Source organism: Solea solea, chromosome 7, assembly GCF_958295425.1.
Source record: "Solea solea chromosome 7, fSolSol10.1, whole genome shotgun sequence".
Taxonomy (NCBI): Eukaryota; Metazoa; Chordata; class Actinopteri; order Pleuronectiformes; family Soleidae; genus Solea; species Solea solea.
This window is the reverse complement of record NC_081140.1, coordinates 19073231-19088440: the sequence shown is the minus strand read 5'-3', so window position 1 is coordinate 19088440 and position 15210 is coordinate 19073231. Positions and strand designations below refer to the sequence as shown.

The window sequence follows — 15210 nt, the reverse complement described above, 5'->3', positions numbered from 1 at the left end:
AGTACAAAAAACAGAAACTGAGACAGAATGAACTGAGCCAGGGGAAAGAAAGAGAAATAAACAAAGAAAATAAAGGTTATCAAAATGCAAACAGACTAAACAACAGTGTTGCCAACCTGCGCCTTTCTTTCTTCAAAATAAGGAACTAACGACAAATTTCACAAGTCTTTCTGGCTTAACCCCAACTACTTTTTTGAGAAGGAAATGCCCAATCCTGTGACACAAGTGAGCTTCTTTTAGCTGTATTTACTGCGGCAGGAGAGTCAGTCTGACTGTAGACACACAGAGAGAGAGAAAGTCTGTGACCACACAGACAGAGTCAGTGCAGCTGACCGTGTGTGGAACAATCACTCATCTGTATTGTTCATTCAAGTAAAAAATTGCGTCTGTGAAAATAGGTTTTGTTTTCTCCTCTTATTTTACAATTCAATTTCACTGTTTTTTTTGTGTTTTTCTTCCCACCCCTGTCTGAAGTCACAGGACAGAGGACAGGATGGTGTTCTAGAGATATCGAGCATCTTTTCAGACTGCCTTTACTTTTCATTGACTGTAGTTGGCAACACTGCCAGACATTCTCCAAACTCAAGAGAAGGTTGTTGATAACAATGACAAAGATGGGAAAGGATAGACAGTGAATACCAGCGTCAGCGTGAGGTGGAACTAATGACATCATCATTTCCTTAAAGTAGCGTATTTGCCGTCTACGCGAAAATGCAAGGGCGGTGTTTTGAGATTTTCCCACTCTGGGAGCCATTTAAAAAAAATAAATAAACTATGCGTATTAACCTACACCCTAACAGCTAACACTAAGAGCCAACTTGAATACTGTTAATATTACAACTGCCCAAACCAGGGATTTCCCAATCTTAACTATTTACTCCAGCTGCATAACATGCATAATCTGTCGGTTATTTTAGTGAACACGTCCTTCAGTAGACTGTAGCAGGGCTTTATTCAGGGCAGGCTTTGCTTTTAGTTTGTAACCTTTGTGTTAGATATAGTGTAATTAACTGGTACACTGAGGCACGTGAGCACACACACACATACACACACGTATGCTTTAGTGAGGACCAAAGCAGGTGAACATTGCTGTAATTTTACGATGATGACACACGTCAGTGTTATAAATGTAATATTCATGTAAACGCTCTGGTGTCAAACCACCACAGGTAGAGAAGAGACATGTTCACCCTTGTGGTCGCAGTTTAACAACATCTAGACAAACAATGTAACACCTGTTTAGCCCCCTTCCTCTCTCTCTATCAGCGTTACCTGCAACTTCACAGCGGGAGTTCCTTCTTCCGGTTCCTCATTATATATTATTATTAATGTGCAGCTGGTATAGAGACTAATACTAAGTAAAGTACTGCTCACACTTACAGCAAACATTATCGTCCAGCAACTATATTCACCCACAGTTCATCACACTTATCCTTCACAATAAAAGCTCCTTTGAAAATAACACAGATGAACTAAAACTCACCCCGAGAGCTGAGGGAGGATGCGTCAGGATCATCAGGAGACACCTGGAGGAGACGGACAGGTGAGAGGAGGAGTCAAACAATAAATCCTCTTCATGTGTTTCTTTGTTAATCATTTGCTTCTTTACCAGAGCCAGGTGTAGCTGCGGGGGGCAGTGAAGACGGAAGTTGCCAGCATCTTGTCCCCGTGCTTAGAGGAAGTCCCGCCCTTGACTGATCCTCAGTCTGACTTCACCCTCGGCTGTATCTTTGCCAATGAGGAGGCCCCAATGCTGCCACACCAGTGCTCGTCCTCGAGAGAGACGAAAGACACAACAATATCCTTCATTTGTTTTTCACATTGCAAGCCTACCAACATCTTTTGTTTAATTTATCATCTAGGGCTGCGGTTGCATTGTTTAAACATCAGAGGTATCATCAGAAGCTTGCACCACCAGGCCAACATAACCACAGGACAATAGGGAAAGATAAAGGAAACAGGGAAACACTTATGGCATCATTAAAAAACTGCAGAAGAAGAACATCAGTCAAGGAAAAAGCAATACAGAGAACAAAATTGTTACTTTGTACATTGCTGGAGTCTCTGAGATATTAACAAATATAACATCCCTGTGCAAAGACATTACCAGCTTTACTGCCTCCTTCTTCTTCCCTTTGTAAACCTCAGCTATGGCGCATTCACACAGCGCGTGACACAAATCTACACACTGGGAGATTAAATATTTAAAGTCAATGCAAAGACTTGTCAGTCGTGCCGCGTGATGTGAATGGCATGAATCCTGCAGCTCAGATCGTGCGTAGATGTGTTTGCTTCACTAACTCACGTTGAAATATTTGAACTTGAGCAGATTTGTGTCACAAAAGCCAATCGGTGTAAAGAGTCTTGTGATGACCTGATGTTTTAGAAACAGTTGGTGTATGTGCGTGAGCGAGAGAGACCAGGCATTTCAGGAAATATGTATCTTTTTATGTAGATACTGTCTGCTGATACTTTGTGTAGTATTCTGTCAGAGTACTACTTTATGTCATGGCACATTACATTCGCATTATTGTGTCAACTTCACGTTGTAGGCCTGTCATTGTGCGATGTGGTAGCACTGCTGTGTCCTGTAGCGCTGCAACTTTTTTGATAACATCGATTATTCAGTTTAAATGAAGCTTTCTGATTTTTCCAGCTTCATAAATGTGAATATGTTCTGGTTTCATTGCTCCATTTGACAAAGAACTGATAAAAACTGAAAAAAGAAAAAAGTTTGTGGACAAAACAAGTCATCCTTTCAAAGTTTGGGACACACCAAGCAACATTTTTTAACATTTTATGACATTTTATGAACCAAACAAATACTCTGTTAATCGAGAGAACAATCGACAGATTAACAGATTATGATAATAACCGTTAGTTTGCAGCTTTACTGTGTTGTAGAGCTGCAACCACTGTGTAACAGTAGCTCTTCGGCCTTTATGCTGTACACTCTCACATTTGCGTTTGACTTGTTTAACATGTTTGATATTTACGACTGAACGGCGATTGGTGCGTGAGCAGAAACCCGCACTAACCAATGAGAGCGAGTTGACTGGGAAACGGATGTTGCATATTTTTATTTAGAACTGTAACTTGTACAAGCCGAGTTGTTTCCATCTTCTCAGCCACGACATCCCGCGCACACAACAGCTATTAACTGACTGGACCATCTAGTCTGTGTCATTTTCACAACAAAGACATCTTTGCTAGTTACCACAGATAGGTGCTTTTATTTAGTACCTGCTCTTTTCATGCCTTTGTAGGGAAGTTGTTGCTTTCCTGTAATATCTATGCTGGCTATACTGGAGTAGTAACTCGCTGCAGGTGATCGATCAGAATCACAAAGATGATGTCTTGAATACCAATGTGTTTATTACAACTCAAAGTCCTGTGTCCAGTGACAAAGTGGTTCATACTGGGTAGCAGTCTTGCACACAAGTCTGTGTGGAGTGTAACCGAGTGCAGGTGGAAAAGAGACCAGCGGGGGCACACACGATGATAGTCACCACTAGAGGGGGCCTTTTTCCCAGTTTTGCTCGTCATTAGTTTGTGTGTTTATGTCATGTACAAAACGTGCACTAGACCACGTGATTTACATATATCCGTAGCAGCATCCTCATTAAAAACACTCAACTGTTCTCTATGGGAGAACACAGGATAGGTTTTTATCACTGTGGTGAGCTTGACGGTAATTGGGACAAATGCAACAAAATCGTCGCTTCACAAAAGCTCAGCTTCTCTGGGAGTCAATGGAGGGCTTCTGCATAATGGATTGTATAATTGGACGAAGTGTCTGAGTGGCTGAGTCAGTTTTTGATTGACAGCGCTGCAGAAACATACATGACAACTAAGCGACAGAGTAAAGTCTTCGGACAAATAGCTGGCCGTTGTGTGTTATTAGCTCGGCAATAGAGTCCATTTTCATTTGTACATGTACACTGTAAATAAAAAACATGCGTAACTAGAACAGTTGATCGTTTGCAGAATTTATGTATAAATAACTGGGCCTGAAATGAACTTCCCCTATTTCATAGACCAGAAACTGCTGAAACAGCCACTGCTCAACCCTCTGTGAACCCTGCATTACTCTGACTAACTCTCATGCTCTGGACTTTAAAATATTACTCACACACAGACACACACAGAGACAAAGCAGTACACTTGGCCCTGATTGGTTCCAAACTCCATGACATCATAAACAAAAATCAATAATTTGACCTGATAAAAAGCAGTTTGAATACTCCAGTACATTAAATTCACTGCTGTACAACTTTAAAGAAAAATTCTGCTTCATTCATACTACACATGAATGTACAGCTGCAGTTACTCTGATGATGACGTCAGGGTTAATTAATCAATTCATTAAACATAATTTGATTCATGCTTGACAAGAAAATGTGTCCCACGTTGTAACGAAGAACAAGTAAAGTAAGTGCAGTAAAGTTTTCGCGGTACCTGCAGCACAGTAGTGGAGTAAAAGTACTCCCGTTACTTCTCTTCTCCTCTTCACTGATCACGTTCATCAATCAGCGCGTCAACGTGCGCAGCTCATCAGCGACTCGTCAACGGTCTGATTCAAAAATGTCACGCGACGCGGGTTTAACTCACCTGAGAGTCTCGCACTCAGTCCGCAGCCTCACGCGCTCTTCATGTCACAGACGAACAAACTTTAAAAGTTTCTCTGCTCAGCCCGGAGCAGCGGCGCTACACACACACAAAGTTCCTCAGACACACACGCGAACACTTCCGGTCCTCAGCCTCTGCTCTACAAAATAAAAGGCTACAAGACTAAAAAAAATATATAATGCAGGTATAAAATTAACAATGAACACAGTAACAATTATGATATTAGTCTGTGAACTGAATCAATGTGTTCTAACCTTGGTTACATTTATCTTAATTTATGTTGCACATAATTACAAATTAGGTTTATTATATCTTCTTATAGGCTATTCAATATAATAGTTCTGTGCATTGCATATTATATAGAGCATGTTAAATATCTAATATTTTGACTAGTAAACTGATAATGTATCTATATATGTAGATACATAATATGACTGATTATTTTGATGTGAATTTATGTTTTATTTACACCCCTCATGTTTTTGGTTCCCACCTGCCTGTGCCTGTGTGCGTGTATTAATTCTGTATTAATTCTATCATTGTATGATCTGTAACACCAACTGCATCACCCACAGTCACGAGAATGCTACCCTTCAATATTCAGTTACAGTGTCATTCATATAAATGTGTAGTTAGTAGTAGGTTAAATCAATATATCAATATATACACAGTACATTAGCACTCACTTCAGGAAACTGCAGTGTATGTAATGTGCATGTATACTAAATGTGAGTGGTGGAACTGCAATACATTTAATTTATGACATTATTTTACTTATTTGTATTTCCTGTAATTTTATACTTGTACTCTTTTTAGTGTAGATACAACGAAAACTTCCTCCACAACATAGCAAGATTATCTCCAATATGTTAGTACTGTCTTCCAGAGAAGTCACTGATACCTAACAATGTATATTTCCAGGAAAATGTGCAACACACAATTAATGTGTAAGGTTACTCATGTACACCTGTGCTTCTCTGGTGGTTTCAAGTTTGTAGTTAATGACTCTAGTAAATGATTTTGGCCTGAAAACACAGCAACATGTCCTGCATTCTAAAATTGAATTCAATTATTCTATTTGTATTGAACCAAATTACAACATAGATTATCTCAAGGCACTTTATTTAGTAGGACAGAAACCTTAAACTCAAATGTGTGCAAATATGTCTCTATGTTTATAATCATCATAATGTGCTTGTCTGCATGTATTCTACATTCTTCACATATCACAGTAGCAGAAATTGTACAATGTCGATCAAAATGAACTCTTAAATCATGAAATCAGACTTTGACGTCTTTGTATGTGCTTTTAATTTGTAGAGCAGGACCGGACGATTGTGTGCAGTGGATATTGCGGGTTTGACTATCCCGCTGCGACGACTCCATCCAGCAGCAGGTTGATGTTACAGGGTCACCACTATACACGGACCCCTGCGGTCTGAGCCGAGTCGAACCGAGTACTGGACTGCATCCCGAGCCAAGCCGAGACCAAGCTCACCCCGGAGTGAGACCGAAGAGACCGGGACGGTGCAGCGGCATAAGCGAGTGTATGGAGCGCCCGGGCACCCAGCGGCGGGGGATCAAACCTCTACAGCTGCTGCTTCCGCTGGTGGTGGTGGTGCTCTGCTGCACTCCAGGAGACACCAAGACAGTGAGTAAAGATGAATTGTGAATTGTGGTTAGGCATTAACTGGTTATGGTTAAGGTTAGGGATAACATTTTGTTTAGACTCACTGAGTGTCCTTTAAAGCCATAGTTCCCAACCTGGTGTCCAAGCCCCCTTTAGGGGGGCGCCAGAGATCACATGGGGGGGCACAGAGCTTTGACTGCTCTGAGTTTGTGAGGTTAATATAATTATATTTGTGCATCCCAATCACACACTCTACTGAATGATCAGAAGTCAGTATTATCCAAATAAAAACTATCATTGGTTTGGTCCAACTCATTATCAGCTGAGCTAATGAGGATGTCATGTGACTGGGCACGATTTTCTGTCCCACTCCGTCCCTGTCCATAAATAATACATTATAAAACCAAAGCTGCGTCCATACAAAAATCTGACCGTGAGCTGTGATTGGCCCACAAGCCGGACTTTGGACATTCCTGCTTTACACAGTCATATTATGGGCACTTGTCTTCCTTATGGGGACAACAATCAAGTCCCCATAACGTAAATGACTACATTTTAAAGTGAAGACATGTTCGGTTGAGGTCAGGGTTAGGTTAAGATTAGGCCAGAAGTAGTAATTATGGTTAAGGTCAGACTAAGTCTCCAGGAAATGAATGTAAGTCAACACAAATGTCCCCTGAAGTCATGGAAACCATGTCAGGACCAGCAGTTCTAACATGGACCATAATCTGGTCCTAATGAGGCAGAAACTCATTTCTGATGAGCTACAGATAAGATTATGAATTGTGATTAAGTTAAGTTAAGCTTTGGCTCAGCTGTGTTGTCCAGGTATTTAACTGATGTTGTGGGGACATCTGTCTTCTTCAGGGACCCAAGACATCGTCACGCTGCCAGATGGAGACATGTCATACCTTAGGAGAAGGTTCAGTTTAATTTTTTAGGTCAAGTTAAGTTTAAGTTGGTTAAATCTGTAGTCCATAACTAAGTGAGATCCATGGTTCTCAAACTGTGGTGCATGTAAAAAGTTTGAGAACCACTGCTTTAGATTCAAATCATTGTCAAATGTGTTCATACAATGTTGATCGTTAAGCATATCACACAGCTCTCTGTGTGTTTCTCAGTATAGTGGTCTTTAGATCTGGTGTTGTTTATTCCCCTACTGTTTTCTTTTATTTTTATTCATAATAACGAACCAAGTGAACTTTGAACTGTGACGTATTTCCATATTTCACAAATTCAATCTGATTTTAAACATTTTGAGTACTTTTTGGTCAGGTTTGTTTATAAAGTTGGTGAAAATGAATTTCATCAGATTGCCTAGATTGTGCTGAAATAAGAATATAAGACTCTCTATATTGCACATTCTTGTATATACTGTGTGTTTTAACATAGTAATGGAAAAAAACAGCCTAAATGCTCTGTGTTCTAAGGGTGAAAGTTAGGTTTGTATGTTAGGATTAGATCAGCTTTAGTTGCATTTTGATTCATTTTAGGTTAAGTTTAAGTTGAAAATGAATGAATTTTAAGAAATGAATGGACGTCCATGTGAAATCCATCATCAGTGTTTGTTACTATTACTGTGTTGTTGTTGTTATTATATTGTTACTACCGAGCATGCTCAGTTCACCTTTTTTTATACCTGCGGAAATAAAAGAATGTAGTAAGAATGTGAGACAGGAAATAAGAAGCTGTCTGTGTTCAGACGGCAGCAGGTACATTTTGTCCTTCTACTCTGAGGACGGCACTGAGGATCCAGATCAAAGACTCCTCACATCGTGAGGGAAAACGTCACGTCGCCTGGTCACATGACTGCGTGTGAATCTGTGAACACTGTCGCAGTCAGTGACTGCGTGTTGGTTTAAGTTTGTCTATTTCAGCCTTTTGTTCTGAGCTGATGTTTATACTGACACACATACTAGCACACACACACACAGACACACACACACACACACACACAGACACACACACACACAGTCTGCACGTGTTCTTTTCTTCTTAGGACGCTGCATTGACTTCCATTCATGTGGACAGCCTATAATAAGCGTTATTTTTAACCTTAACCTTAACCATAAGCAGTTAATGCATAACCCTAACCTTTACCTAACCACAATTCAAACTTAATTTGCAAGCTTTTATTTCACTGGGAGCTCTCCGCTCCATCTTAAAAGACAGGCAACAGAAATCCATTGAACAGTGCCTGTGTTCTTAAATTGTTACTGTGACCACAACTCTTGCACTTTATGTTTGTCTAGTTGTACTCTTGTATTTCCATGTTTGTATTGTAGTTGCTGTCTTCCTGTTTTTATTCAACTATGATGTGTGCTACTGCCTTTCTTGGCCAGGTCACCCTTGTGAAAGAGATCTTGATCTCAATGGGTCTTTTTATCTGGTTAAATAAAGGAGAAATAAAAAAATAAAAATAATCTTAGACCTAAACTAAAATTAGGTTACGGATCAGTTATGTTATGGGTCAAAGTGACCTGTTTTAAAGTTAAAAGGTCAAGGTAAAATAGTTAAATTGTAGTTGTTCTGGTTGACTTAATTAATGTTATCAACCTATAAAATATAAATGGTTATTTCACTTACGATCAGTGTTTACCCCAGCGATTGTCCTAAAGTAGAGGTGTCCAAACTTTCCCAAAATCTCCTCACACACAGTCTGCACAGCTATCCTTCTTAGGACACTGCATTGACTTCCATTCATTTGGACAACCTAAATTAAGTGTTATCCTTAACCTTAACCATAACCAGTTAATGCCTAACCCTAACTCAACTCAGAATTTAGTAAACTATACACTAGTTTGTGCAGCATTTGAAGTGAGGACACTCATAGATTTAATGCATTCCCTAGCCCCTTACTTTAACCTTAACCATCAGCAACTAAGTGCCTAACCCTAACCTTAACCTAAACCCAATTCTAACCATAGACCTAAAACCAGGTCTTATCCCCCAAAAAGATCTTTAAACATATGAGGACCAGCCAAAATGTCCTTCCCCACTTTCCCAAAATCTCCTCCCTCTATATGGTTTTTGCATTGTTTTTGGTCCTCACAAATTGAACTGTCTGAACTGTCAAATTGAAACGGAACTGTCTGTCACTACTGTTGATGATCATCTCCCTCACATAAACTTGAATAACTGATCTTTTAATTCATTCACGTTGTTAAACGTATGTTTGTGACATTTAACACACTCGTTTCACCTGTTACACGGATGGTAACTCATGAACAGCACCACCTGCTGGACAGTTTTGTTACTAGTCACATGCAAGAAACATACATTTATCTCCGGGCAGAATATCTTCATATATGTATAAGTAGTTACAATTTGAAATGTTATTTTAAATTTGAAAAGGTGCATGATTTTAATTCCTCTTTGCAGCTGTTCCTCAGATCTACACCCTGAACTTTTCTTGATGTTTGTCCTAAATGCTGTTTTTTTATTATTATTATTTCCTCTGTGTTTATAGTGACTCTCTCTGGTTGTGAACAGATTCTGTATTGTCTTTGGCAGAAGGTTATTTTTTTATTTTCAGCTTAAATTTCAAGTACACAGGTCCACTAAGTCGTAAAATTTTAATGTCTCTCTTCAACGGCTGGCGGTACCCCTGAGATGTTTGCACAGTACTGTAAAAAAAAAAAATGCAAACAAAGAAAAAAGTAGAGTATGTGACTGGAAGTCTGCTGCCGATGAAACACCTGAACATCAAACTGCTCTGATCATCCAGCTCAACGGTTCAGCTTCAGTTTATCTTTATTTTTGCATTTCTTTACAACTTAACAACTGTTTGTCTCCATGTCCTCGTTCATACGATTCATTTCGAGGTTCACCTGTTTATATTTTAACATCATTACACTAAATTCAATTCAGTTTAATTTAGTATGTGAACAAATGAAAGCAAAAACGACAAACAAACAAAAAACAGGACCAGCCTTAGACTCGCTGCAGAGAAACAGAATCAGATTGTATTTGTCTACTCTTTACTAAAAGACCAAACATTTTATTCAATATCCTGTCTCTTGTCCCATATCCACACACTGTATAGCGATGAAGACAATTCCCGTGCTGCAGGACATGTCAAGGCGTCTCCTGCTATGGCGGCGTCCTGAGACAGGAATGAAGATAAGACAACAGCAGACCCTCATCTACCTGTCTGTCTACTGCTGGTTCTGTTTATCACACAGTTACAGCTGCAGGAAACAGAACATGTTTGGGTTAAAGTCGCAAAGAAGACACAACAACAATAACAATGCACCTGAGTGCAGGAAGTATGGATTCAGTATGGGGGACGACTCTGTGCGGCGGCGTTAGCATGAACGATTGGACACACGCTTTCTCTTCCTCCACACTAACATACAGCCCCCTGAGTTTTCAAAGTAAAAAAAAAACAAACAAGACAAAATTCTTTTTCTAAATGTCCACCTTTCAAAATAAGGTTTTCACACATGATGTCACATAATCTCATGCTACAGGAGACTGGAAACACGGCAATCACGTGTGGAATCATCCTGATCTTTAAACTTTGACTGTGTTTGACATCGTCTCGTTCTGGGAACCAGCACCACCTGCTGCTTATCTCTGAACCATAAATGTGTGAGTGTGTGTGCATGAGTGTGTGAAGAGATTACATACTGTATCTTTTTCCTCTCTGCAGGGGTGTCACTGCAATGGGAAGGCGTTGTGTCACTGTGATGGGGTCAAAGGTCAAAAGGTGAGTGAAAAGACCTGAGGGGGCAGGGCCAGTAGAACTGACATTATTAAAAGTAATAGTAGTATTTAAATGTATATTTTTTTGCACTTCCATTAGGAATAGTACCAAAAAGATCAGACGCAACAGTTCCATATTTGGGTACCCTTCACTTGGGGTACCAGAGTAGTGGTATAGAAAGGGTGGAGCTAGACCCACGACTGTCAACTGATTGGGCGACAGAAAAGTGTCACTCCCACAGTCTACTGGATGTCCTCCATTGTTGTCCGTTGTGTTGTCTCTTGTGTTGTGTTACGTATCTTGCTGACAAGGCCATCAAGCACAGCGCAGACCCCGTCTAAAGGAACTCTTCTCAGTCGAAATGCAAACCTGACCGAGGGCTTTGTAGTTTTACCAAACTGAACTGTACCATGATGGAAACACGACTTAAATGGTCTGTATTTATATAGCGCTTTTCCACTCTTATTGACCACTCAAAGTTTTAATATTCACCCATTCACATAATTACACATTTTCATACCAATTCACACGTTGTCGGCACAGCTGTCAACATTTGGGTAAAGTGTCTTGTGCAAGGAGACATGGGCATGTAGACTAGCAGAGCAGGGAATCAAACCCACAACTAAAGGCAACTAGTTCTACCACTGACCTACCATCGCCTCATGTGGTCAGTGGTAAATGGTCTGTATTTATGTAGCACTTTTCTAGAATTGATGACCTCTCAAAGCTCTTTACACTAGAGTTTTGCTGTTCACTCATGCACTTACACATTCATACAGTACATCCATGATTTCTATCACACATACTGTACACTATGTCATAGCCATTCACACGCTGCTGGCACAGCCATCAGGACCACCCAGGTGTGAACTCTGTGATCTCAGGTGGGTTCAGCAGCAAGAGGAGAAGAAGAAAGGACGGTTCCTCTCCACTGAATGTGAAACGTGAATGAGTCACGACCACACTGGGTGTTTTTTTAATTTACTGCCTCTGTGTGGACACCAGGTGAACTGACTCAGGATCTGTCAGGATCCCTGATGTCACATGAGTTCATCTCGTGAAACGATCCAGAATCTGGTCCACACCTCGTGTTGGCTTACATCTATTTGTGTATTTGTCTCTCGCAGGGTGAACCTGGTTACGGTGGAGAACGGGGACTTCCTGGAATGATTGGTTACCCTGGAAATGAGGGTCCCCATGGGTTTTCCGGAGAGAAGGTATTATTGTTATTGTTGTTATTGTCATTGTCATTGTTGTTTCACTAATCTTATCCGACTGTGGAGTTCCTCAAGGTTCTCTGCATCCTAGGATGGATTACTGAACGGGCCTACGGGGCCCAGGCAACTATTCATCCCGATATTCTAATGGGGCCCTGAAGCCAAACAACACTGCTTATATTATGTGATGTATCTTAATAATGTCCTTCAATCATATACCATGGGTTATGTAGGCCCTCATTCAAATAACAAAGGTTATTTTGGGGGTTCACCGGGGTCAACATACAGAGACGAACAACCATTCACTCTCACATTCACATCTAGGGCTAATTTAGCGTGTCTAATCAACCTCTGTGTTTTTTGAGAAGATTGCCTTTGAGGAATAACCAAGGTAACTCTGCCGTTGGTTGAGAAGCAGGCTAAAGTGTTCTACGGTATTAATAAACATCAATATCAGGAACGGGAGTCTCGCATCCAATCAATGGGCAGCATAGTAACCTTTTTCAGACTCCTACTCCACCGGATTAGTTTTTCCAGACAACTTCATTGATTGATGGCTATCAGGACACGGAAAGGATTTTGAAAAAAAATATTCTAAAAAGGTGCTTTTAATCAAATTACAGAATCATTAAAAGCTTGGGCAGTTTGGCAAAACACAACTTTATAGAAACACAATGTAATAGAAACAGAACCACAAGATGTAGGGTAGACGTCCCACCAGAGGTGGTAGATCACTTTGTGTAGATTGTTGGTCCTTTCTGTAATATTGTAAGGTCTTGTCCTTACTTTGTACATTTCTTTTAGGTAATGTATGGTGTGATTGCCTTTCACCCACAGCTGAGATTAGATCTAGCTCCTTCCACAACAGGCTAGAAAATTAGATGAATGAATTAATGAATTCATCTGATATGCAGACCTGAGCAACAACTAACTTGAGATCCTCGGCAGAAGAAATGTTATTAGATGTGTTTCAGCAATCACCTGTTATTTTACCTGAAAAACAGCTGCCAATCACTGTTATTAATTAATATATGATTATTTCTGTCTTTAATTTGTTATTAGGGTGAGCAGGGAGCAGCAGGACCTTCAGGACCGAAAGGCTCTCGGGTAAGACTGATGATTATGATGATGAATTATGAACATAGTTTTCCTTGATCTTATTTCCCAGTTGCTTTCTTGTCTGATGAGTCATTTTGGTTCCAGCTGTGCTTCTTTACCTGCAGAGGGTGGCACACTAAATCAAATTCATCAATTGCTGGATGTTCAGAATTTGTATTGTCAAACTGAAGACACTCCAGGCTCTTCATTCAGACCTAGTTAAACGATCCTGTCTTTATTTTCTAGGGTCTTTCAGGAAAACCTGGATATCCAGGACCTCCAGGACTGCCGGTAACAACCATTGTACATAAAAGTGATGGTTCAGGTTTTTGAAGTGTGGTTCTATGAGGTACTGACACATACAGTAGTCAGCCCTGACTGAGCTCTCTCAGTGAAAACATGGCTACCAGCAGGGCACCAGGAAACACAGATTTAACGACTGTACCAATGTGTTTTTTCTTGTGTCCCCTCAACGTCAATGGTTTCACTCAAGCTAGTTCTCAGTTCATGGGGTACTCACACTGCGTGTCAATACTTCATACAAATACGTGAAAAAAACCTGAACTATCCTTTTAACAAAACATAATAAACATCAACAGTCAATGTGCAGAATTCAAAGCACACACAGGACATTTGATCATTGATGATTGCCTCTCAGGGACTTCCTGGAAGTGAAGGACCCATTGGACAACCAGGATTCCCAGGATGCAATGGGACAAAGGTAAAGATGGTCACCTGCATTTGTTTGAACCAGGTCAGACATTTTAATGTCACTGTAAGAACGGTTCACTGGGACAAATGTGGAGCAACAATAACCACATTAATCAATAATCATCTTGTTATTTAATCACCCCAACAATGACTTAGGTGTCATCGAGTTGTTAGAATCAGCAAATATTCTCCTCTTTCATACATGTTCTCTGTCCGTTCATTGGTCTGCTAAACTGCAACAGCTCGATTGATAGATATATTTCCTGGTTTGACTGGATTCTGGGAGGAAGTGGCAACATACAGTATATGGACTCAATGGTCTGTCTCTATGGTCTATGTGGTCTCTGACTGTATGTGACCTGTGAATCACTGAAAGGGATTCACTTGAGACAGAAATGATTGACTTGACTGATTGACTGATGCATCGATTGATTGATTGATTGATTGATTGACTGACTGACTCTTCTAGGGCGATGTTGGTTACCCCGGGTTCCCTGGACCTCTGGGAACCGTTGGCCTTCCTGTAAGTTTGAGCTGCATCCTGAACAACATGTTTACCGATTAGATGATGTAATGACTGCTATTTCACCTGTCGGCCATGTAGTCGAATCCAATCAGGCCAAAGGTAAACTAGACTAATTACCTGTGAGAAGCAAAAGTAAACGGCTCCCTGTTGATTTGTTTCAGGGTCTGCCAGGACTGCAGGGTACAAAGGTGAGAGGATACACCTTCACACCACAGCTGTGGCTTTAAACATGATGTATTCTGATTGACATTTTCACATTTTACCGTTTACACTCTTAATATCAAGCTCATACTGTATATACTCTGGTCACTTAATGTCTATAATGTGTGACACTGTCAATTTCCCCATTGCGGGCCTAATAAAGGATTATCTTATTTTATCAACTTGAGGGTGTCCTTTCAAATTTGGTTAAAACATTCACTTGGATGAACTGATTAGATTTAACTGGTCAAAGGTCAAAGTTTTAGGGTTGGTATGACCCTAACAAAACACTTTTTTGCCTCGTAAATGATATAATTCCAGAATGTCTTCACAGAATTCGTTAAAATTTGTAATGAATATGCATACCACAGTTGTTTGTTCTTGTCTGACAGTTTGTGTTTTTCCTTGTGTCAGGGAGACTCGATCGTCTACCCCATTTCTCCGGATATTAAAGGACAAATGGGAAAACAAGGACTGAAAGGACGAGAGG

General features: G+C 40.3%; 2 protein-coding genes across 2 annotated transcripts in view; one reads left to right on the top strand and one right to left on the bottom strand.

The window, feature by feature from the left end:
• Positions 1-4580, bottom strand: part of col4a4 (collagen, type IV, alpha 4) — a 30841-nt gene extending 26261 nt beyond the window's left edge. Inside the window, exons 1-3 of the mRNA XM_058635032.1 lie at positions 4459-4580; positions 1610-1773; positions 1484-1526 (exon numbers count right to left, since the gene is read on the bottom strand). Of these exons, the coding sequence (XP_058491015.1) occupies positions 1484-1526; positions 1610-1659 (93 nt within the window). The 5' untranslated portion in view covers positions 1660-1773; positions 4459-4580. The remainder of the gene's footprint in view (positions 1-1483; positions 1527-1609; positions 1774-4458) is intronic.
• col4a3 (collagen, type IV, alpha 3) overlaps positions 1-15210 on the top strand; it is a 38597-nt gene that overhangs the window by 7886 nt on the left and 15501 nt on the right. Inside the window, exons 2-10 of the mRNA XM_058635031.1 lie at positions 5950-6280; positions 10914-10970; positions 12095-12184; positions 13247-13291; positions 13529-13573; positions 13941-14003; positions 14463-14516; positions 14681-14707; positions 15135-15209. Of these exons, the coding sequence (XP_058491014.1) occupies positions 6179-6280; positions 10914-10970; positions 12095-12184; positions 13247-13291; positions 13529-13573; positions 13941-14003; positions 14463-14516; positions 14681-14707; positions 15135-15209 (558 nt within the window). The 5' untranslated portion in view covers positions 5950-6178. The remainder of the gene's footprint in view (positions 1-5949; positions 6281-10913; positions 10971-12094; positions 12185-13246; positions 13292-13528; positions 13574-13940; positions 14004-14462; positions 14517-14680; positions 14708-15134; position 15210) is intronic.